The following is a 25,061-nucleotide window of genomic DNA, read 5'->3' on the forward strand; positions in this document are numbered from 1 at the left end:
TAAAGCTTGGCGGATATGTGGCTATATCTATGTCTGAGAGTTTAAAAAAATAATCTTATCTGAAGTATATACATCGACAGATATTTGTCTTTTAAAAACCATAAATACATAACTTCAACATTTTTTGATGAGGATCCCTTAAACTCAAATACCGCTGAATTGTGACTGAGATATGTAACTGTGAAATTTTCCATTTAACAAAAAGGAAGTTATCAGTGCTCTCTGGTGGACAAACTTTGTAATAGTCACATTGTCTTGAAGTTCCCTCAAATATATATATAATATTGGTATTTCTGGTTTCTTGTTACTTTATTGACCAGTGTATGTGACATGCAGAAATCAGCTCATAATATCGGTCATGTCAGTGCCCTGCTATTAGCTTTAATGAATGAGTGATAGACTAATAATTTATGAATCTCATTGTGTCACATATTGTATATAAAGAGGCAAATGTAGGTAGTTGCATCTGTTGTATTTGAGGAAAAATAATCCTTTATTTTGAGTATAAAAATAACAGACATCTGATGAACACATACATTCCCATGCATTTGCATTTTACTGTATTTCATGTTCTTGCAGATTTTTTTTGTACAGTATTTCAATGTCAGTGTTCAGTGTGATGTTTTTGCCACTGTCAGTGTTTCACACTAGAATCTGGACTCATTATAGGCTCTCGTGATACTTCTGAACAGCAAAAACCTCTTAGAATAAATAAATAGTGAAGCAGCAAACATAAATAAACATGTTCATAAAATAAAAACCCTAATGTCAAATATCATTATGATTATGATGATTATTATGCAATAGAATTACAAAACATTTCATTGGACTTTATAATCAACAAGTTCTTCTTGTTTTGTCCCATATTTGTAATTTGATGACACTGATTACAATTGACCACATTAAACATTCATTTTACTTCAATGAAAGCAGTGCCTGCTTTACTGTAAACCATGTCCATTTGATTCTTAAAATAACATTTAAAAAAAATCTATTAATCATAAAATCCTCTTTTCAGATTTGAAAGGAACCTGCCAATGGGTGAGCTATAATTTGACCTGTTTCCAATCCAAAGTAGCTCTCATGTTTTCCTGACTGAAATTACCAATCACTTTGATAGAAGTAAAATAACTTTGCCCTTATTGCTCTCGACCATATTCTGTCTTTATCAAAGATAATGAACCAAAGAGAAGCTACTGTATTAGACGTGTGTTATTCTTGCAACAAAGGCTTAGCTTTCATTTAAGTTGTTACATGAATTAAACTTCAAAATTTGAAAATAAATGGACAGTTTGAAGTGTCATCATTAGTTCACATCGCTATGAGAAATTGAGTTAATTAGAGGTTCCAAAGCGTTTTGATTTGAAACAAATAAAGATGACAAGACTTTTCACATGAGAGCAACTAAGTCATCGCAATATTAAAATGCCTTTTCTTAAACCTGTAATGTAAGTGAGTATTTTAAAGAAAATTCCCTTGAGAGACAAATCAATACCGTTACTTTAAAATGAATACAGAGCACTTCATTATACTTTAAAGAACGAGGCCAACACTGGTCATGGCTGTCTGTTAAATTAAAGTTGTCCGTGTTCACTTTCTCCGTCCAATCTGAGCCAGGAGGCGCGCGTTCTCAGCCGCTTTGGCGCGCAGGTTTTTGGCTTTGGCCACATCAAAGAGCACGTTCATGATATTGGTCGGGACGTCCAGGGACAGGGTCAGCCTGCTCCTGCGGTCCCCTTTGCTGCTGTTGCGGAGCATCTGACCTCTGAGCTTCGTCCGGCTCATGAAGCGGTAGTTTGCGGGACTTGAAGTCCTTTTTTCCCGACTGGACTCGGCGGAAGAAGAGGAGGATGAGGATGAGGAGGAGACATACTCCGCGGACTGCAGGAGGGATCCCCAGCCGTCCACGGGGGTGTAACCCGGTTCGTCCTCGTCGCTCCGAACCCCGACTTCCAGCTGGTTGTTGCAGAGGAGGTCAGGGCGGGTCTGGTAGAGGCGGAGGCACAGGCTGGAGGTCGGTGTGCACAGGACCGAGAGCAGCAGCAGGGTCTTCAGGGACGACAGCATGCTGTGTCCTCTGGGACCAACAGAGGAAAATGTTCATGCCATTTATTTTTTTTTATTTATTTTACTGTCCTCAACTGTATTACTCTTTAAACAAACGAAGAAACGTGGTGATAATGAATAAAGTGCATTGAGGAAGAAGAAGATGTCACTGAAGAAAATTAAACGTGCTAAAAATTTCTCCTCCACCATATACTCATTCTCTTCTTATGCAAAATGGATTATAAGTATGTATTTTAAGATCGGTATTTTGAGAGCAGAGTAATTTCAGTTTCTCTTAACTCTTAAGCAAGTTGTTTAATCGAAAGTTGGCAACGCTTAAAAGGCAATTGAGTCACAAAAATGTAAGCAATAATTTCGTAAAACTTACCACTTGTATCTTATTATAAAGAATACAGTTAAAGCGGGCAACCAACGCGTATCCCTGCCGAGAAAAAAACAAGCAGAAATCCTCAGAAGTGAATTTTTGATAAGAAATCCTGATAAAGTGTGTGTGTATGTGTGTGTGTGCGGAGGTCAGCAGTGCGCACGGGTCTGACCAGCGGAGTGTTTTGCTCGTCCATTCCCACTGCATTCATTTAGTAGGAGCCGTCAAACTGCATCCCTACGCCAGCAACAACGTCATCCCGTTGATATTTTGTTTGCCATGTGCTATCTCATTGGTTGTGATGCAGTGATGTAGTGGTAAATTAAAAAAAAAAAAAAAGAAAGAAAAAAAAGTTGGTAAATGTGACCTCCTGTCGGTGAACATGAAGCATCACGACAACTGATAGAAAGGAAATAGGACGTTGTCTAATATTTCTATGATGGTTACGCTTCACATCATGATTTCTTACAGTTGTACAATTTTAATTAAAACCCAACTAACTAGTTAAAGTCTTCTAGATATGCAGGCTGCCTGTTCAGCACCACGGACAGCTCCAAGCCATTCACTCACTATGCTCCATCGTTCAGGCAGCACTTTGTTCAACTTAAGACTAGTAAAATATAAAAAAGAGGAATTGTACACTTCTTTTCTTTTTCTACCAAGTGTCCTAGAGATGTCGCACAGAAGACTCACTGAATTTAATTTCCCTAAATGAGAGACAAACTGTTTAATTATATTATGTGGTATATGGACTTATAAAAGGTCGCCTCTTACACTTCTTCACACTTGTGTGCAAACATATAATTGTTGGTAGCATTTTCTAATAAGGCACCCTTTATTAAGGGCTTACAATTTGTAACTAATGCTTTAAATTATGGTCTATAAATCTTTGACTAATGCTTTATAGTTCAAATGTAGGACATTTACAACTTCTTGATTAATTGGATTTGGCTGCTGTTTATACTTCCTGACAAGACATTGCTTTGTCCTTTGAGCAAGTTTCTTGCTTTCTAATAGAGTCTAAACCAAAACTGATTTATAAATGTGGACACCAGGACGAGTAGCTGTTGCCTAATGTAAGGGCTAATGGGGATCCTACTAAACTAAACTAAACTAAACTAAACTAAACTAAACTAAACTAAACTAAACTAAACTAAACTAAACTAAACTAAACGATTAGTAAATTATTTGTTAACCATTAATAAAGTAATCAGTTACAGCTTATAAACCTATTATAAATGGTGGCTACTTAAAAAGTGGTATTTATTGTTTTAATGAAAACTGATAACTTTTTGTAGCTAAGTGAAGTGCAGGTCTCTTATGTCTTTTTGGCATTTAATGTCATAATACTCCTGATATATCTCACTCATGCATGGCATTCAAAACGTATATGATACACCTGAAACTGTATGTAAAACAAAGAATATGCAAAGTTCAGTGAGTTTTTCCCTTTCAAATTTTTCCATTGACATCATTTTCACATATTTTGATGTGGCGATGATGATTTGTTTTCTTTGAATTTAAGGGAATGGACTCACATGAGTGAATGATACCACACAGACTGTGTTTCTGAGAATTGTTTACTCACTGTGCATGATTTGCACGCTGCATATGTGGCTATTTGATTTCGAAAGAAGAATGATATCTGAGATCTGGAGAACATTGAGTTTTAATTAAAACTTTATACATACAACACACACCATGGAAACCACCTGCAGGGATGTACGTTACCATGTCGAAATGAAGAAGGAACATGCACGGAGAGGATCAAAGGGTGTTGGGTCAAGCTCTAATGAGCAACTTCATTGTAGGATTAATATGACTGTAAGCCTTCACAGCTGGAGTAGTCACAGCCTATGACACACTGTGCAATGAGATGTCCTCCCACTGCGGCCTCTGCTCTGCAATTGATCTCTGAAATGGAATTACTTACTCCTCTTCAACTTCAATGGAAAACCATATTTTCATTTAACATACTAGCCTGGATTATGTTGCTGTTAGTCGCTTAAAATAGGATGTCAAGAACCCTCTGCATTAAGGCGTTTTGCTCAGTTTACATCAAGGTCAAGGTGGCTAAGTCAAGGTTATGGTAAAGTGTATTGATCACACATCACATTTTTTATTCTGGTATTGAGTCTTAAAATATTTAGTAATTTAGAAAGAATAAAACCAGAGACACTTTCACCTCTTTCTGGTGCAAATGTACTTGTTTAAAGGTCTTCTTGAATGTTCACTGTCTTACATACTGGTGGAGCCATCTGTTGCATTTTAAGACATTACCACTTAACTTAAAGGCCCTAAAAACATCCTCTCTCAATCAGGCTTCTTACTATGAGCATTTACATGAAGCTATAAAGTTGGTTATTTCACAACATAGTTCTGTATTTGTGTGTTTGTCCTTGCCTCTAGATGATATCATGTATTTTCATGTACCAATCAGGGTTTTTTCCACATTTGAATGAAGTTATGAAAACAGTTGTGGAGTTTTTTGCTTATGTTGCCAGCACTGTCAGTCAAATCCGATTGAACCACTCCCACACAGTCCTGAGGAAACAAATTAGCCAAAATTTTGAGTGTTAAACACCTGATAAATATCATCTTATAGATATAATAAATAATTTTTAGATATTTTTTTAAAATTTTGATGTGGAAATAAGTGAAATTATCTAATGCATAAGTTGACCTATTTTGAATTAAAAATATACATCTACAAATGATTTGAAAGCTCAAAACTAAACTGTTGTTAAGTTCATTATTTTTTGCAGTGTGGGACCTGTCATAGTTCATGAGTAGTTGTAGTTAGCAGGGGGTTGTGGTGTAACTGTATCTTGCAGACCTATGAAGCATCTCAGCATGTGGGAGCACATGATAGTGCAGAATCGTGACTAATGTGAAGGAGCTGTTGGAGGCTTTCTCCAAAAGCTTCATCAATCACTTTGATGTGAATGATAATTCTACTTTAAATATGGATTACTCTCAGTAAACCACCCTCTGAGGAGCTGACTTCAATTTAGCAGACCAGGTGGTGCTGAATGTTGCACTTGCATAGCAGCAGATACTAAATTTTAACACTATAAACGGAGTAAGCACAACAAGTAAATAAAAAAACGAATACAATGGGATTCTCTTCAAAACATCAACCAGTGACAACTTGAGAATCTGAGCTGTGTCGTGTATTTTCACATGTCACACTGCCAGAAGAGAAAAAAACCTTCAACGCGTGCTGCCCCCACACCAACACCCACGCAGGAATCCCCTGCTACTGCTGCGTCGGTCTGATGGAGAGTCCTGCGTGATCTCCCTTACTGGGCCCCTGTTGGCCCCTCATCTGGCTCCCAGCCTGACCCATAACACCCCCTGCCAAATGAACATATGTAGTGTTGGAGGTGGCAGCAGGCAATCAGCTACCAGATTCTTATTTTTCGTACCACACAGGATGCGGAGCGATTGACAAAACATAAGAAAGGTGACGTGATGTAAAGCGTGAGAGCAGAGGAGTGAAGAGCAAGGCACGACAACGACATCACAAAAGTTAAGACGGATTTAATTTTTCAGTAGTGTTGATATTCATCACTTTGGACGTTCAAAAACTCACTCTAATGTCAGTTATATTTTCAGAAATACACCTGTTTTTAACATTCACATTTTAATTTCCGACTTATTGTTCATACAACAAATTTGAAAAAAGCCAGAAATATATAAATAAGAACAATATACAGTAAAACATCACATTTTACACAATCATGTACACACATTTGCATCTTGTTTTGGGGTTGCTGGCTTCATCTCCGGGGTTCAGTGCCTGTGAAAATCCAATGAAGTGTTTAATCGCTATGATAAAGGTCAACAAGAATGTTGTATAGTCTTAATGACCATATTTGCATCTACAGTTTCCTCCCTTTCATACTGTACTGCTCAACCAAAACCTCTTTGAAGCATGATTTCTTACTGATCGGATTAGCTGTTACAATGTGTATTATGTAGGTGATATGATTGGCACCCCTACCTGTTTTCTCCATCACACACCAACTCTGGCACTCTTGTCTTGAGGAGAATCGGTTTTGGTTGCCGCCACAGCCCCCGTACACAAACGGCCTGCACTCCCCTGAGTGAGAGTGAAAGTACCAGAGCAGTACATATTCTGAACAGGCACCTTCTGACATGGGCTCCAGGCAGCGGTCTGCAGCATGTGGGTGAAAAAACAGTTAAAATATAAAAGTTAATTATATAGGACATCCTAATGGTTTTGTTTCAGACACTGACCATGTAATTGCAGTGTCCCCGGTTTGAGTCGAGCTGGGGGCATTTGCTGTTTGTCATCCCCTCTCTCTTCCCTCTCTACTGTGCCCTCTTTAATATAGACAGAAAACGTCCGTATAAAAATAATTAAAAAAAAAAAAAGGTTATAGCTACATTACAAATTGAGATGCTGTAGATTTTCCCTATTTCTTCTTTTTACCAAATTCAAGGTGTTGGACATACTGCAAAAATATTCTGAAAACATTGTCAGCATGTCCAAGGAGTGTGTTCACTGATATCAACTTAAGAATACTTAGAAGACAATATATTTATCTATAAGTGGGGTCATAAAGACTCCAGGAGATAATAAGTCTAAGAAGATTTCACAAAGGAAATGATAAAGACCTGCTGTACCTGCAGGTCGAAGAATTTGTGTAAAAGCAATACTTTCTTCTTTGCTGTCTTATTGTGAGTTAGATGTGAAGAAAACGGCTAACCCAGCTCACTCTAAAGTGCCTTTCAACAACTCCAAATTTGTCTTATTCACTCGTTGTATGTGTGTATTTAACATGTATAAAAATAGAAAACTAGACATGGTTTATGCATCATGTAGTTTCTGCATTAGAGCTTTTCTTGACCAACAGTAGCCAGACCAAAAAGATGTTAGTTAACAATTTCAAGCAACTCATTACTCATAGGCTATATGAAAATATTAGGGGAAACAGACACACACACAAAATTAACAAGAGTGATATACGGGGTGAGTAAACAAGGGAAGGAAGAGGGGAGGAAAAAAGATAAGAGGGAAATCTGTCGTTTTGGCCACTCACCAGCAGTGTCTGTTCCAAAAACCCTTCTTTTTTTCCTCTGGCCCCACTTCATAGTCCCTTCCTCAAGAGAGTCTGAAGACCAGAAAGAAGAAACAGTCACCTTTACTAGACCAACACTTGACATTTTGACTATTCAGTCAATAGCCATATACTGTCATACTGAAGTTTTCATTCAAAGACTTTTTGAGATCTTACACAAACTCTCTGTAAATCTGCAACGCAAATTACAAAATTCATAGCATGCTGACGTTGAAGCCAGGGGTGGAAGCAAAAACAAAAAAAAATCTTAAAAAAATAATTGACAGAGCTGGAATGAAAGGTGTACAGGTACACGTCAGTGAGCACTTTTTTCTGTATCTTTCTTCTAGGAAGACACTCTGTTGATTTCTTTTCATCTGATTTGATCAAGCAACATGCCTCATTTTCAGAAAATGGAAAACAAACACTCTGTTCCGTCAGAGACACTTACGTCAAGGAATTGACCATTTACAGCCATTTATACAAGTATAGTAGAGTAGCACACAGCAGAAAAAGGTTCTGCTCTTTGAGGGAGCTCTCAAGCAATCTGAGCAACAACAAAGCTTTTGCCTTAACAAACATATACATGACCACTACAACTTAGCTAAATTGCAGAGTAAAGAAGTGTCAGGTTATAATGGCCTCGCTGTACACCTGCACGAACATGACTGGGCGTCACTAGTCAAGCTGACAGGCACACAGCTGGAAAATGAGCTAGTGGCTGTGAGGCATGAATGAATCGGCTAATAGAAGCATGACGTCAGTACTCTGCCTGAACAAACACTATGCTTCATTCATTTGATTAAATTACATATGAAACTCACACTTTACTGGGCAAGAATTTCCGCCTCCTTTAATGTGCTATTTCACAAAGCGCTTTCCCATTCCTCATAAAACATTTTGAGTATTTCACACTTTAGCACTGATTCAAAGTATATCAGAGTTTCATTGTTTAGGGCTCAGTGTGGACAATGGGATTGACTTTGTCTGTTCTAAAGAGCAAGCAGATGAAAGAGCTGATAATAATCCTTGAAAACAGCAAGTGTGTATTTATATGAATGACACTGAGACTTGGAGGTAAAATTCAGAGCAGAAGCTGGTAGATTTGGAAATCTTTATTTTATAAATGGCCTTGTCTATTTAGAGTCATTCTTCTTATTGAGTGCGCCATACTGTGTTTGTGCATATTTATTATATTGTACACAAAACAAGCTAAATGTCACTGTTTCACATCTAATGCTTGTAATTTGTGAATAAACATGCTGACATTGACAATGGGCAATGACAGGCTCACTCTTTGATGATTTTCCTGGTTTTAATTCCTGAAGCAAGAATTACAATAAATTGGGATGCAGAAAAATATTCTTACCCGCGGGCTATATGCACTAATGAGCTTCATGAAATATTGCGTGATCTCTTGCTACATGTTGACCCTTTGTTTAACTCTTTTTGTGTTTTGTCTTCATGCTGATGTAACAGCCACAGTCTGAGAGCTGCAACTCTTAGAGTTTTGCTGTGTAATTGTCCCCCTCAGATCCCTCTGCTCAATATGTATCGACTGCACATAGCAAACTGACTTGAATTTCTCTACAGTGTTGACCTTAAAGTGTGTAAAACCATATATAGTTGTAGTCAGTGACGCAACCTTTAGGTTTACCTTGCAACACTTACATTTCTTTTTGTTGTTGTTGTTGTTGTTGTTTTTTTTATCATGGCTCCGGAAAATTTAAATTCATGATCTCTGGAGCCCATTTCACAAAAACAATTTCACATTACAAGCAGATTGCAAATGGTGGCAAACACACAAATCATTGTCACTTGCAAATTACACAATTACAGCGGTCTACAGTCCTCTCATATGCTCATGCATGAGCACAGGTGTGGTTTTATTTGATTAGTTTAACATGTCAAACTTTGGTGAAACATGCCGCTGGCTGTCAGGTGTCCATCTGGGATGCAGGTAAACTGTTGACTGTAACTGTGTTTGAGGTGTCCCAGTTTGTGAACTGGGACACCTCAAACACAGTTACACTGAATGGTCTGACACACATCATCCTAAATTATATTAATCATAAAAATAATAATGTTATAACTCATGAATATCAAAGTGCAGTGTATAAAGCTACAGGTAACCACAGCAACATGTTTCAGGCTAAGTTACCAGTGTTAAATCTAATCAAACCAAGAATTAAATTGACTATGAAAGAATACAAAAGTGACCAAGATGTAAACATGACAACGCACTATGAGGTGTCCCAAAATAAGAAAAACTGCCTTCATCACAGCTGTTCCACATAAGTTTGAAAAAAAAAAAAAAATTTGTTGCCAGGACAACTGAGTCATTTTGAAAATCATATTTTAGGCTCGGCTGTGTGTTTGGCCAGAGGCGTGGACCCTGATGATAGTTCCTTGTGTCACGTGTATAAGTTATATAAGACTATTATTATTACCAGTGCGGTTTGGTAGGATCCCTTTTTCTCCCAGGATCACCGGGGCAGGACTGGTCATTTCTCCATATTCTTCCTCTTCCACTTCTTCACCTTCTTCTTCCACCTCTTCCTCGTTGAGGTCATGAGAAAGGGATGTTACTACATCTTCTGGCTTATTTTTATTGTCAGTCACCGTGGTTGTTCCATCAGGATCCACAGACTTCACCATGAACTTGTATTCCAACCCTGTAATGATCCAAACATATTCACATCCACATTCACTGATTGTAGAAGCACCACATAATAATATTGCTTTATTTAAATTTTATACTATACTTTCATTGTATCAACATACTTTTGAAATAAAGGATTCAGTGACAGACGTTTGTGTCTGACACAAGTAAATAACAATTTTAAGTGTTTTCAACATGGACTTTAGTTTCTTAGTTTGTGCCATCATGACCAAGACTTCATTGTAGAGCTCTTCCAGCAGCAGTGAGACCCCAAAAGTGATTAAAAACACATCTTTTCACCAAATATATTGTGGTATAAGATATGTGGCTGAAATCATATATATTCTTCACAAATATAAATATATTTTCAATCAATCTCCCCTACAAAAGGTAAATAAAAGTGTCTGAAAAGCAACAGTGTGTCACCACAAACAGTAAACAGCAGGGACTCTCAGCATTATCAAATATTTACTGTTTACTTACTGCATAAAAGGTGAGAAATACCTGTTGGAGTTCATTTAGGGATGATTTAAAATCATGCAACAAATTATATGATACAAATGATTTTGGATATCGGCTTTCAAACAAGCTTATTACCTAAGAAAACTCGACACTGAAGTAAATTATGAGTAAGTTCTCGTAATGGCAGAAAGGTAAACGATAAGCAGAACCATCCTGTAAGTGTTTTGTAAGTGTGGTGGATTCTTGGTGAGGCGTCCTACTTAATGGCAGTCTCGTGTTTGTGAATGGCTCTACTGTTGCTGGCACCATGGTGTGTGTTCCTCTGAGAGAACATAACAGATGGCACAACACACACGGGTGCCATGCTGCTGCCACAGGAGCTCTACAACAAACACTCTATCTCACTCACACTCACACACACACATACACACACACTTACAGAATATGAAGGTCTATCTGGAGGCACACGTTTATTCACTCTTGGATAAATGTACATACACACATAGAGGGTTCAAAATGTCCAAGTAACATGACACCAACCAAACACACACATACGCATAACCTTTCTCTCTCTCTTTCACACTTACCACACTTTTCTACAACCTCCTGGGTGACCAGCTCCTTCACTTCGTCAGCCTTGACACAGAGAAGGACAATAATCAAAGTCATTTCATTAACTTCCCAATTTTGCAAACTCTGTATGTATATGTGTGTGTGTTAAACACATACTGAGAGTCCAGGCTCTCCCTTGTCCCCCTTTGCTCCTCCAATCCCCAATGCACCCTGCAGGAAAAACACAAATTTATACCACCAACAACTTTACAGTTTTTGTTTACTCTCACCGATCTAATAGTGCCATTTCCAGTCAGTAGCTGTTTTCAGCAAAAAAGTAACAAGCTGGTGAACATAGTAAAGCATTTGCAGATATTTCCCTCAAGAGTTGTCAGAGACTAAAATAGAGCTAAAAGTAGAGTGAATATTGGACTTACATTAACCAGGTGACCAAAAACATGACTCCAAATGAATGATAATGTTGCTCCATGTTTGCTGGATTTGTAAATAGGCAACTATTTACTACCACATGCACCATATCAACTTTATAAGGTTATAATATGTCATTGTTGTGTTAACAGCTTATGTCCACTGTTCCCAGGTGGCAAAAAAGTCTGTTAATGCAGCTTGAAACAACATTTTTGTAGGCAACATATTCCACGAGTCCCAGCCAGTTCATGTTCATGCTGTAGTCGAATGCTCATAAAATAATTGTTATCTTATGTAATGAAAAAAGTGCTTTTTTAATCTTACATAAGAACAGAAAACCCAATACAACATTCTTTAACTTTTCAGAAAAACGCTAAATAAAAACCATCTATGGTAAGATCCACTGAGTTACAGAAGCGAATGGAGCAGAGGCTCTCTAGGAGAGCTGATGGGACATCTGCTTTCTATACTATTAGTGTGTTTAAAGAAGTGAATGGGTGTGTGTTCCTAATTGACTCTCACACTTTCTCCTCTTTGTCCAGGGGTCCCGGGTGCTCCCCTCTGACACGGCTTCAATCTGCCTCTTCTGCCCCTCTCCCCCTGTTTGACATTAAAAAAAAAGTGCACACAAAGAAAACACATTACAAGTTTCTTTTAATCTTCCACACAGAACTTTTATGCTAACAAGAAAAGAACGCATTGCAGCACAACTCATCCCTGCTCATCCATCTTTCCTCTAAACAGTACGAACGACAGACTCCTCCCAATTAGGTCCGTCCTCGGAATATCCTCATTAGAGGTTTCCAGCCACTCTCTGTCAACACTGAGAGTCTAGTAATTGTAGCTGAAAGGCGCTAATTGAGTAAGATATTACTTGAAAGCTGCAGACAGAAATAGACCTCTGTCTCTGTGTGTGTGTGTGTGTGTGTGTGTGTGTGTGTGTGTGTGTGTGTGTGTGTGTGTGTGTGTGTGTGTGTGTGTGTTAATTAAGGGCATGTCTCTGCTGTATTCACTGCTGCAGTATACAGAGCGCATGCTGCCATTCTGTCTGAGCTAGACGCAGACGTGGTGATGACTGTAATCAAGCTCAGCTCATTCTTCTGTCCGCTGTGTTGTCACACTTTCAGTCTTTTCTCTTGTAAGTTGGACTTTTTGTACTGTATGTTTTTTTTTAAAGTGACATAGTTGAATTAGTTTATAGCTATTTATGCCCCATCAGTGATTAATAATGACCTCAGTGTGTTGCAAGACCTCACTACAGACTCATTTGTCCTGTAAGTATCTCAAAAGCAGATCAAGACTCTGATACCACATATAATTTATATGTAACTTACCCTCAGGAGAAATACTGTATATATAACTTTATAGTTGCTTCTGATTCAGCTCCATGGCTTTTCTGTGCTGTAGGACTGCTGTCACTATACTATGACTGCACAATTCCGTTTCGGTAGTGGTAATTAGGCTTGTGATTGGGTGAATATACTTCATTAAAAACACAGACACAGTTATTCCTCTATACACTTCAACTACACTACTGGTTTGCGTCATCCAGTCAGACTGGTCAGGGTTGTTAATACCTTTTTTAGGCCCATCATTTCATGGTCACAACTCATGAAAACAAATTGGAATGTTTATATTTTATTCCTACCTGTTATCTTGAGATAAAGGTTTAATCATGTTCTCAAGATATCAAACACTGTTTTCATCAATTAAATCATGACTTAAATATGCCATTATATATTATAAATATGCCCTTGTTTTTAACTTTGACTTCTTCTCGGAGAGTTAGATGAGAAGATCGATATTGTTCTCTTCTGTGAGAGTGGTATTAATCTTCTCATCTAACTCTTGGCAAGAAAGTGTAGTTCCCAAAATGTCCAACTATTTCTTTAAGAGTCTATCTTTGTCATCTCAGCCTGACAGATCTGACAATGTCAGGAGAAATCACCGATCAACAGTTTTACTGTAATGAGGATCCGACAGGCAGACATGACATTGCCTACCAATTAGAGGGACAACATTCAAATACGTCCTTGTCAGAAGAGAACAGCTAGACAACTATTAATTTTTCATCTTGCGAAAATTGAGCAGTGAAGTTGTGATTATGAGAACAGGTTGATATTTTTGATACAATGAGATAATTAAGCTGTAATATTTATAACGAGCCAAGGTTTTTGTTCCATTGTTCTTTCCATTTATCTGCATTATAATGTATTATCACTGCAGAATGAAGATAAAAAGTCAGCAACATATATCCCCAATAGGGAGCAGGTATATTGTACCTTTGGTCCTGTGTCCCCACGGGGTCCTGGGGCTCCTGGTGCTCCCTCATCCCCATCCCTTCCTGGATTCCCTTCTGACCCCTTAAACCCTGGGAAACCTGGGAAACCTGCTGTACCCTGCATGGAGCAAGAACAACATTAGGAGTAAATTAAACACACTATGGTTCTTTTCTTTGCAGGAGTAAATACAAATACATTTTCCTGGTGTTTTAACACAACCTAAACATAAAAAAGATTATAGAAAAAGACAAAACAGTGAATTTTAATTTAAGTTTTTACTGGAAATTAAACAAAATACAACTGTGATTAATAATAATCACTGACCTTATCCCCTTTCTCTCCTGGCTCACCATCAACACCATTAATACCTCCTTCTCCTTTGTCACCCTAAAGTGGACACATAATGGGAAAATGCAAATGAAAATAAATATGTCACATTTGTTTATGTTTGATAAAGAGACAAAGAGAAATGTTTGTGAACATGTATGTGGATGTACCTTGCGCCCTGTGATTCCATTCAGTCCAGGTATGCCAGGGGTGCCAGAAATCCCCGTATCTCCCTGTTTTGCAAAGACACGATGTTGATATGTCACATAAACAGAACGATCAGGATTTATGACAGGACTTCTTGATAACGTACAACTCTGCTTTGGTTTGATCAGATAACCTGATTCAGGCCTAACCTTTTCTCCATCCAGGCCTGGACTCCCAATACGTCCTGGTAAACCTCTAAATCCCTGTGAAAGCATATAACAATATAATTATTTAAGGATTTACAGATATTAAAACAAGCACAACGGTTGAGTCTGCTCAAGTAACCTTCTCTCCCTTTTCCCCTTTTTCTCCTGGTAAGCCTGGTTCTCCTGAGTCACCCTGTACAAACAAAAACAAAACTAAGTAATATGATGGTGAACGAGCTAATGATCAGTTATATTTAGCTTTCCACTGTACCTGATTGCCCTTCTGGCCGTCCAGTCCTATGTCTCCTTTGTCCCCTTTGGCTCCATCTACTCCATGAGCCCCATTGCGGCCCTTAAAATCACATCATACATATTATTTCATTTCCTGATTGTAATACTTAATTTTGGCTCCTGTATGATTGTTTGTTTGTTTGTTTTTGTGGTTTTACCTTTACTCCATTGAGTCCTGGCTCCCCTGGATCTCCCTGTAGGAAAAGAAAATAAATTCACCCACAGTACTCCAAAAAAAAGTATTGAATGATCAAAGTAATGCTGCAGTGTCAAGAAATTACAATTAACTCTTACTAACCTTCTGGCCTACTGGTCCTCGTGCTCCAAACCGTCCCAACGCACCCTTAGTGCCTGCATCACCCTTAACGCCCTTTCAAAAATAATTTAAAATACTCTCAGTAATAATACCATTTATTGTGGTTTAGGTGACAAATTCAGTGCCACTGATGATCATCTAAGCACCAAACAAGCTGTTAATTGCGTATCAGAGATTTTAACATGACTGCTGTAACATCACTGTTGAGATGCCCTTAAACGTGGCACTGAACCATTATCTTTTCCAAGGAAACTTCACTGCAAAAAGATGCTGAAGCGTTAAGATGTATTACCTTGAATCCAGGGGGACCATCTTCACCCTTTTCTCCTTTATCTCCATCAAAACCTGGTGGGCCTCGTTCACCCTGAAACAAACCAAAATGGTAAAATAAATACTTCACAATATGTTACTTGCATAGCAATTGTTGGAGGAATAGAATGACAACAACTTGTGTAAGATCTCACCGCGTCCCCTTTGAAACCCTTAACCCCACGGGGTCCTTGCATTTGAAGCACACTTCCCTGTAGAAAGGAATTAAACTGTGAATTCAAGGTGCAAATCAGTGTAATTCGTAACAAATAACAAAGCAATTAATATGGATTTATGTTTACTTGTTGTGTGTTTGTGTTTGGGCTTGTATGATATTCAATACTGTATGTGAAGCCATTTGTTCTGCACGATTTATCTGTAATGTATAATTGCTACAGCTAAATAAATCAATTGTGATTCACCAACAGACCAACATGAAAATCATCATACCCGTTCTCCTCTAACTCCAGGTAACCCGCGGTCACCCTGGAAAGAAAGATCCTTTTTAAAATAACTCTCCAAACATGATTCAATCATTTCCAGGTGTCAACAAAAACTACACAGATTACTTCATATCTCCTGCTGCAGTGCTGTTCACAGAATTTTATCAAATCCTTTCACGTTATAACCAAATCCAGTCCAGTATAATCTACCTTTGATAAAATGTCATGAAAGATTGGTTTACACAACCCGGCCAAGGTTTAGTGGTATTTGAGAGGAATGATAAATAAATCATACAAGGACACTTGAGTAGAGAGCAGACAAATAAATATGAAGGCAATCTGACTGACAACTGACATCACTCCTATCAACGCAACCTGAACCCACTGACACTTCACAATAAATGGGAAATTGCTATCTTAGAAATGAAAGCACTCTGTAGGAATATCTAGACGTTCAAATGTCAACGTTGGCCTCTCAAACACCACACCTCACTGTTGATGAAAACGACCACTACAGTGAGTCAATATTAAAGATTAAGTACATGCAGGCAGGCAGAAAAGGTCAAGAAGTTCATTGATGCTCAGGATTGGAAGCACCTTCATGCTTGTGGTGCATAGCGTAGTTGAGATTTTACAGAAACTGCTGTGTAAATAGAAAAAAAACATCACATTTTGGTGATGAAGGAGGTCAGAGAATAGCAAGAATGGTTGTATGTGGCCTGGTTCATCACATCAGATTTCCATTACAACACACAGGCACTTAGATCTGAAGCTGACACAGACAAAATGAGTCCAAACATCTATCATCTTTCATCTCTGCTGTCAACTGTTCAAGCTGGTTTTACTGGTGTAACAGTCTGGGAAACACTTTCTTGACATACAGTATAGTTCCCTTGATAAAAATGGCGCATCGTTTAACGAAACATTGCTGTTGACCAGATGGATCCTTTCAGAGCTACAATTGTCTCTCGTGCAAAAGCAAAATTTCAGCAGAAAAAACATGGAACATTTTTATTTACTTCAACACCCTTGTGAGGTTCACACATGTCAGTTTAATAGAGTACGTTTGGGTGATGTGTAACAGGTGGTTTGCAAGCATCAATTAGGCCCCCCGCTCACTTTGACATGAAGTGTGGAGGATTTACTTAAATGAAGACAACCTTTTTGTACTTTATTGTGTTTCACTCCTTTGTACTGCTACCTTTTGTTTAACCTCTTAATTTATACTTCGACACCTGCTGAGACGACTTGTCTGTAACAAGGTATAAAGTACTGTAGGTATCAAGGCCAGTGAGAGATCCTCTCCGCTCTCTCCATCTTAACATTTAGAGCAACCTTTTGTACAAGTTTTTTGTCTTGTTCTTCAAAATAATTTTTGCATCCTGAAGAAGAGAGTTTTTGAGGAATTTCCTAAACAAATGACTTCCAAAGTCTTGTTTGCTGCAATCAGGGAATTCAAATTTGCATGTTTTGATTTGAGGCAGAATATTTGCAAAATTACACAAAAATTACAATGTCACTTATGATATTTTCAAGTGAAGGAATCATATGAAAATGATAATTAAAATAAAATGAAACTGCATTATCAGCAAAGATTTTATACGGCGTCAGTGTCAGTTATGGGATAACACCTCACCTTTTCACCTTTGCTGCCACGCAAACCTTTTGGACCCTAGAATATGAGGGAAGGTAGAAGAAAAAGATTTTATCTTAAAGTGTACATAAGTGGAACTTAAATGCTCTCAAGTGATATTCCATAATGACATACTTACTATATTTCCTGGAGCTCCTTTAACACCTGGAGTCCCTGTATCACCCTGAAATAAAATACATATTCAGCATAATACACTAACATCACTAAACATACTGGTTACATTAAGTTTTAATGGGTAGTGTGAGTAAAACTAGCTATAGATTTGTTTTGCTTTAAAAATGCAAAACATCAGAGCTGGAAAAAATGCTGAGAGAAAAACAAAACCAGATGGAGAGATATTGTAATTGTCCCAGTAGATATTTCCCGATTCTGATGTCATTGTAATGAATGTTGTGTGAAGCTGAACTCACCCTTCTGCCAGGAAAACCAGATAACCCCCTGCCACCAGGCTCTCCAGGAATACTGTCACCCTGATGATGAGAATAAGGGAGTCATAATTAACATTTTATACATTTCACTTTGTAGAAGTAACAAACACAATTGTAAAATGATGATGATATAAACACAGTATGTGGCTCCTACAAACATCAACATCAATACTTATAATTTGATCTAGGACTCTTGTACCGAGCAAAACACCATTAGTTCTAAGTGAGATATCATGATGTGGCTTACTCTTGATCTTAGAAAAACAAATTCTCAATACAAAGGTGGAGCTTGCTAGGTGTTTCTCTCGCCATCCTTGAACAGAAACTCGGGTTATAATAATATAATCTTCCCCTATCACAACTTTGTGACAGAAATTCTATAAATGTGATAACAACAAAATAACCTCCTTGACATCTGAGCAACTCCAGCAACTCCATCCACTGAGAAACAATATGTGGATGAAAGCTTAGGGGACAAAAAAAATTAAGTGAGATTTGAGAATCTCTTTTTGGTAAAATCATGTAAAATTTTGTACCTTTTCACCTTTTACTCCAGACACACCAGGAGGACCCTTTATTGGAGAGATGCGGTGGTTGCAAAAGAAAATATGGTTAACTTTCATTCCGGTTGGCAATCAATCAGGTATGAAAATGTAAAAATAAAATAAATTTAAAAAAAGTTAAAGAGGTGTATTGCTTACATGAGGTCCTGGTGCTCCTCGAAGTCCAGGAGCTCCTGGTGATCCATTTCTACCCCGTTTACCCCTCTCTCCCTGCATCAACACACAAAAAAACTTACCTTACACCACTTTTCATGTAGTGAAGTAATATAGTTTCTTTCAAACCAAATGGTACAACCTTCTCTACACCTGTTTCTCCACCTTATTCTACTTCCATTCACACTTAAACAGCATCTATTTACATACTTCCACTGTCTTGTTCTGTCCCTGATCAAAGAGAGTTTGATGGCAACTTGTAAGATGATATATGATGATGTACCTCTCTACCTGGATTTCCTGGGTCACCATGGAGACCCCTAAGGCCTGGGATGCCCTGGATGCCAGGGTTACCACGGATACCCTGGATGCCCTGAGCACCTGGAGGTCCTGGCTCACCTGGTTCTCCCTGAGGTAACACATGGATTAAAAAAATAAAAGACAGAGAAAGATAAGGGAAAAATGAAAAGTTTGGCAGAAACACTGTTAAAGGTCACTTGTTTCATGTAATGTAATTATTCAGCTCCTCTATTGCATTTGAATAATTGCTTTCAAATTAAGTCCTTCATGTCAATTCAATTCAAATCAATTTATATGCTCATACACAATTTCAAATGAGCAAGTGAATCACTGAGCCAATTAAATTCCCCACATTAAAACTGTGATGAGAAACAAAGTCAATCAAAGTGACGTCATTTTTTACAGTGAATTTTACCTTCTGTCCTGGAGGACCAGCCTGGCCTTCTGGACCCCTGTGGCCGATGCCAGGCTCTCCCTGAACACACAAAACAATGTTTCACTGTCATGCCTTTAAATTACAATCTAAATTCCCAAGTTTTTCTGTCACAAACTAAAAGATTGTGGCAATCATGATTACAAATGAACCTTGTATATACCTTTTGCCCTTTTTCACCAATTTCACCCTGAAAAGTGGATAAAAAAGAGCACATATCAATTATAAAGCTCAGCATATCCTTTTTCGTGGGCCAAAATAAACCAACACAGAGGAATTTGAAATAAAAAAAAGTATAAGCAGACTTGTCAGCATGTTTAACAAGGGGAATTATTAATGTCTGCTTTAATCTACTGTCTCACAGTCAAACAGAAATAGAGCATGGGACATCAAAGGCCTGAGCTCGACTGGCTTTACTGACAGGCGAGACGGGAGAGAAGTTCTCCCTGAGCTCTGATGTCATTTACTGACGCAATGTGGGTAGGCGGGGAGAGCAACGATGATATTTTTATGAACCGGTGGCACATTTCATGTGACAACTGTCATTCTTGCTCTATGATCTTGGGATGATAATTACAATGCTTTTACTCAGGATATGCTTGAGAAAGACATTAGCAAATCTTGACAATAAGAAGATATGTTTCTGTTAAAAGGGTTGGTTCACCCAAATGACAAAACATATTTTCTCACTCATCTTTAGTGGTTTCTAGCCAAAGAGATAGTTGTGGGTTTATGCACACAGGTTTCAGGCTCTGAGATTCCTGCCTCCACCCCAGTACAATGGAGGAGAATGGCATTTTGTTTGTGGGGTTCAGCATTGAAAAATTACATTAAAAAAATTGAACAGCAAGTTTTCATTGGGACTAATTCTTTCATATAAAGTAACTAACTATTCACAGTAAGGTGGATCATTCAGTGTCTTGCTAACACCAATTCAGGCAAGACAAGATTGAACTTTTAGCTCCACTCGTGTCATGGCTTCAAGGGATGGCAGTGTCAGCCTGTCGATCAGTTGGCCACCACTTTGGTCCAGACTGAAATATCTCAACAACTATTGGAAGCAGTCAAATTTGGTACAGGGTGAATTGTAATAACTTTGGTGATCTGCTGACTTTTCTAGCGCCATTATCAGGTCAAAATCACGTTAGCATGGTAACAGGCTAAAATAACATGGCAAACATGGTAAACATTATAGTAAATTTTATGTTTTATTGCACATTATATGATGATTTAAGGGCTACACTATTTAGTAAAACATCCTCTATTTCTGATGACATTTTTCTAGATGAATGATTTTAAGAAACTTGAGCTGTGTTTCGGGGGCGAGCCTGGTATAGAGGATAAAGTTTTTTTGCAATGTTATATAAGATGTGTTCTTGTTTATGTTTGACAAATGTTTCACCACTGCAACTGTATTTTGGTGTCTTGTAAATCCATGTGGGCTGGGTATTAACTAACTAATTAACTACATCTGCTCAACATCATTATTTTTTCATTGTCACTCAGCCTCTCAGAGCTGCTAGCATGGACGTAGACTCTTTCTCTCGGCAAATGTGATTTTTCAAAGCTGTGAGCAATGAATTCCATTCACCATTATTTGGAATCACATTGTCAGAAATCTGACAGATATCTCAAAACCAAAACCAAAACTATCTGCAAGGTTAGATCCCACCAGGCATGGTAAGAGAGATTTTTTTTTTCCATTTGAGTTGCAAAATTTGAATGATACTTTTCATTTAAATCTTGTCATTGTAGAGAAAAGAAACCAAAATCTTTTCCCTTCATAACCTTTTTCATTGGCTCTACAATGATAACTATGCTTATAAGAGCTTTATCAGGTTTAAAACAGCTTTATTCACCTTTCGTCCTGGTTTTCCATTCTCACCCGGTTGTCCCTATTGCACAAGAAATATGTAGTAAGTTAATAACTTTATAAAATTAAACTGGACATGTAATCTATCTAATTTTTAACTGATAACAGGCAAAAAACATGTTGATGAGTGTTTCGTTACAATGAGTGGGTTAATATCATACAGTTTACTATCTGCTCTTACCTTTAGGTAATAATACTCTGGAGGATATGGGTATGGCTGCCCAGTTTCTTCATCATAATCCCCCTCCCGCCGCCTCTCCATCTCTGCCCTCCTCCTCTCCCATTCTTCCCTCTCTCTCTCCAAGTCTCTCTCCCCCTCCTGCTCTGTCCTCTCCCTCTCCAGTTCTCTCTCCATCTCCATTTTCTCTCTCTCCAGCTCCAATCGCTTCCTCTCCAGTTCCTCCTCCTCCCCTTCCCTCTCTCGATCTACATCCTCCCCTGTCTCCCAGTCGTAGTCTCCGCTCCTCTCCTCCTCGTCATAATCTGGATCAGGGCCTGATTCTTTAAATCCATCCTGTTCTACAGCTTTCTCTTTCTCCCTTTCCCACTCATCTACTTCTTCAGTTGTACCCTGTTCCACTTCTCCACCCTGTGTTTCTGTATCAATCTCTCTTTCTGTATCACTGTATCGCTGTCTCCCCCTCCGTTGTTGCCTCCCACTCTTGGTATGTGTTTGAAGGTCAGGATTTTCTTGCTTTTTCTTCTAAAAAACAAGTTTCATGACACAAACCACATAAGCCAACCCATCTTTCTTCAAAAATATACTTATAATTATTATCTACATCATTGATTACAGACTTACATTCAAGCTGTTGTAACCTTGAGCTCCAGAGGACACATACTGAAATTACAATGAAGAGGTAAATCTCAAATGCAGTTCACAGTGAGCATGAAATTGCATATTTTATTTGAGTGCAATTTGAGCCACATGTATGAAGTCTTAATTTTTAAAGACTGGAAACATCTAGTGTAAAAATATTACTTTTTGTGCCTCCATGAACCGATTTCTTCCACCTGGGGCACCTGGCATGAACACCTAAAATATAAAAATTATTACTACTGCCATTTTTATAATTATCATTAATCTATCTTCTACAAAACCAGGTGAAACTTACCATAGAATAGGGCCAGGGGGCGCTCTTCTTGACCCTGATTTGGGATCGAGGGACCTGTCAAGTCCCCAAAACTGTCAATCAGGGCATTTCTATCTCTTATGCTTTCTATTAAACAGTTGTGATACTGTGTGTGAATTGATGTGTATTATACTAAAAATGTAAGAAATAAAGACACAGACTTGCTTAGAAAGTCATTTTAACATTTTTTTTTACTGAAGGATACATGCACAGAGAGGTTAAACACAGACAAAACAATGTAATAACTGAGAAAATGTTCACCAGTGAAAAGTTTTTGATCTGGCTACAAAATTGTTTATAGTATTTCAATATTGAGAATAATATCACAGGCATTCAAAAATACTTGGTGAGGTAAAACATCACATTTGTCTGCTTTTCAATAAATAAAAAGTTCAGTACAACTTGACACAAGGTAATATGCATTAAAAATTGTGGCACATCTTTGAGCAAGGTTTGCATTTTATCTAATGTGATGTTTATTACACAGAAATATTTGTCTTAATAAATAAATTAGGAGTCATAGACAAGGGAAGTAAAGTAAAGGCTACACTTGAGTTTACATTTCACAAACTGAAGAATGACTATAACTTGGACATGAGGTCACAATTCTCAAGTCTGTGGTGCCTGATTTTATATAGAGCTCTACTCATAAAAAAAGCCCCAATACAAGAAATGAATTTTGGCACAGCTTTGGCTTTGGGTGAGTGACATCGTCGCTGTGTGAAAAGAAGTCCCCCCTCATGAAACGTTGGTCAGGTTCAGGGCTCCTCACCAGCAATACAGTTCACAGTTTATTCACACTCTTCATGTAGAGTGTTTTCTTATGAAAGCTTACAACTCTATAGTCACAGTCTCTCTGGAATTAAGAGATGTCCTGTTTAAAAAAACGAGAGAGAGAAAGTATTAAAAGTAACTCTCTGGAATCTATTCTTAGTCAGTAAATCATTCGTGAAGAGTCGAACTCTGCTACTTATTCTGCTCATTCCCATTCAGTCAAGCTTTAGAGAAATCATGCTCAAAGCATGCTGCTCAAAAATGCTGCTCTATCTCATGCTTTGGTAATGTTTGTGGATTATAAAAACTGTGATGGTATATTTCCATTCCCATAATAACAACATGTGCACCCTTTTTCACTGGTGAAATTTTCACAGGAAGTAGAAAGAAGAAAAGGTCTTGAAATATGATGCCAAGTGCTTATTTTATATCACTTAAATCATGGCTTATTTACAGAAATCTTAAGATTATGACATGTAGAAATCTGTGAGGAAGTGAAGTCTATCCTTCATTTTATTCAAGCACTTGTCCATCACTTTCAGACCTTTTGTGTTAAGTGTAAATAAAAGAGCTTTTCATTCCAAGGCATGCAAGGATCTTAAGAAACATTCAAGTGAGATTTAAGCCCGTATCTTACCTTGTCTGCTTCTTCTGTGGTGGTGGGAGGTATAGGCAGTGACACTTCATCCTGTTCATGACAATAAAGAATAGATAACAACGTGACATTGAAAAAAAAAACACACTAAAAGTTCACTGCTGCAGCTCCCTCCACCTCCCCAACCTCTTCTTTATGTGCTACATGTTTGGTATTGTTAATAGAAATGAGCCAACAAGGCAGTGAAGAAGAAAACTGCTATATAGCAAATATGGATAGGCGTATAAACATTGCACATGTAAAACATCCAAAAAGTTGGTTATGCAAATATTTTTTATGAGGAAGGAACTTTATGGATAGAAAAAGACTTTTCTTATAAATGACTGATCACCACAATAATGGCAGACACACCAAAAAATTTTATATTTGTGTTTCATTTCAATATGACTAATACATCACACAGTTTGTGTAGTTTTACCTGTGCATTTATGTCTCGGTCTGAGAGGGACGTCAGAGGATGACTGGAGATGCCTGCCAACGCTTCTAACTGGACGGGACTGTGTGATGTTGATTGTTCCTCCTACACAGATTAAACATCATAAATATGTCATTATTCTTGCAGAGGAAAAACAGGTACAGCTGAGCAGCACATAACTGAGCTCAGCTGTCTCTGCTCCTTTTCTATCAGAGCAATAGTGAATGAGTTTTTTGTTATTAATGCCCACCTTGTTTTCCAGTGGATGGAGGAATTCATCTGTTTGGTCTTGAAGCTGTGTATGATAAAAACATTAAATATATTTTACATTAAAAATGAATCATAACACTTTTACCCAACCTGGCTGAAACAGATGAGAGAATGCTCTTTGAAGTAAATTCACCTCCTGAGAGTTACCCGGGGAAAGTTCTGCCTATTTTTAAAAAGAACAAATTAAAGGAAAAACCTGTATAAATGTGGACAAACATAATGAATGCAGATGCCTTCACACAGGTGCACAGCATGGTAGAATTAAACAATTAACATCCAATCCTGCTCTGTGGCATGTATAAAAATGCTGAGCAGGCCCAGTTGGTTCGGATTTTGTATCAACATGTCAAGAGGAAAAGATGTGTGACTTTGAAAGAGGGTTCATTGTTGGGGCACGGATGGCAGGAGCTTCGGTCACAAAGACTGCTCAACTGGTTACTGTTTCAATAGGAATGATGATGTCTGC

At 38.0% G+C, this 25,061-nt stretch overlaps 2 protein-coding genes across 4 annotated transcripts in view; both read right to left on the reverse strand.

Moving 5' to 3' along the window:
- Positions 1–531: 531 nt before the first annotated feature.
- On the reverse strand, positions 532–2,564 carry ucn3l (urocortin 3, like). The gene is made up of 2 exons (XM_044343735.1): positions 2,435–2,564; positions 532–2,077 (listed from the first exon to the last, which is right to left on the reverse strand). The coding sequence occupies exon 2, from the start codon at positions 2,065–2,067 to the stop codon at positions 1,591–1,593; it is 477 nt and encodes a 158-aa protein (XP_044199670.1). The 5' UTR covers positions 2,068–2,077; positions 2,435–2,564; the 3' UTR covers positions 532–1,590.
- Positions 2,565–5,958: 3,394 nt separating this feature from the next.
- col7a1l (collagen type VII alpha 1-like) overlaps positions 5,959–25,061 on the reverse strand; it is a 65,863-nt gene continuing 46,760 nt past the window's right edge. For 2 of the 3 annotated variants that reach the window (XM_044343233.1, XM_044343232.1), the window contains 35 exons: positions 24,576–24,620; positions 24,329–24,430; positions 23,893–23,943; positions 22,464–22,517; positions 22,331–22,384; positions 22,151–22,189; positions 21,530–22,051; positions 21,335–21,370; positions 19,639–19,665; positions 19,458–19,517; positions 19,026–19,151; positions 18,728–18,799; positions 18,563–18,598; positions 18,009–18,068; positions 17,717–17,761; positions 17,581–17,616; positions 15,952–15,987; positions 15,657–15,713; positions 15,485–15,556; positions 15,175–15,246; positions 15,035–15,070; positions 14,857–14,937; positions 14,725–14,778; positions 14,589–14,642; positions 14,403–14,465; positions 14,230–14,292; positions 13,906–14,022; positions 12,146–12,223; positions 11,372–11,425; positions 11,230–11,278; positions 9,969–10,193; positions 7,501–7,572; positions 6,695–6,781; positions 6,438–6,611; positions 5,959–6,233 (listed from right to left, as the gene is read on the reverse strand). In XM_044343233.1, coding sequence (XP_044199168.1) covers positions 6,214–6,233; positions 6,438–6,611; positions 6,695–6,781; positions 7,501–7,572; positions 9,969–10,193; positions 11,230–11,278; positions 11,372–11,425; positions 12,146–12,223; positions 13,906–14,022; positions 14,230–14,292; positions 14,403–14,465; positions 14,589–14,642; positions 14,725–14,778; positions 14,857–14,937; positions 15,035–15,070; positions 15,175–15,246; positions 15,485–15,556; positions 15,657–15,713; positions 15,952–15,987; positions 17,581–17,616; positions 17,717–17,761; positions 18,009–18,068; positions 18,563–18,598; positions 18,728–18,799; positions 19,026–19,151; positions 19,458–19,517; positions 19,639–19,665; positions 21,335–21,370; positions 21,530–22,051; positions 22,151–22,189; positions 22,331–22,384; positions 22,464–22,517; positions 23,893–23,943; positions 24,329–24,430; positions 24,576–24,620 — 2,829 coding nt within the window. In that variant the 3' untranslated portion in view covers positions 5,959–6,213. The remainder of the gene's footprint in view (positions 6,234–6,437; positions 6,612–6,694; positions 6,782–7,500; positions 7,573–9,968; positions 10,194–11,229; positions 11,279–11,371; positions 11,426–12,145; positions 12,224–13,905; positions 14,023–14,229; positions 14,293–14,402; positions 14,466–14,588; positions 14,643–14,724; positions 14,779–14,856; positions 14,938–15,034; positions 15,071–15,174; positions 15,247–15,484; positions 15,557–15,656; positions 15,714–15,951; positions 15,988–17,580; positions 17,617–17,716; positions 17,762–18,008; positions 18,069–18,562; positions 18,599–18,727; positions 18,800–19,025; positions 19,152–19,457; positions 19,518–19,638; positions 19,666–21,334; positions 21,371–21,529; positions 22,052–22,150; positions 22,190–22,330; positions 22,385–22,463; positions 22,518–23,892; positions 23,944–24,328; positions 24,431–24,575; positions 24,621–25,061) is intronic. The other variant, XM_044343234.1, reaches the window with a different exon arrangement.

Source organism: Thunnus albacares, chromosome 23 (genome assembly GCF_914725855.1).
Source record: "Thunnus albacares chromosome 23, fThuAlb1.1, whole genome shotgun sequence".
Taxonomy (NCBI): Eukaryota; Metazoa; Chordata; class Actinopteri; order Scombriformes; family Scombridae; genus Thunnus; species Thunnus albacares.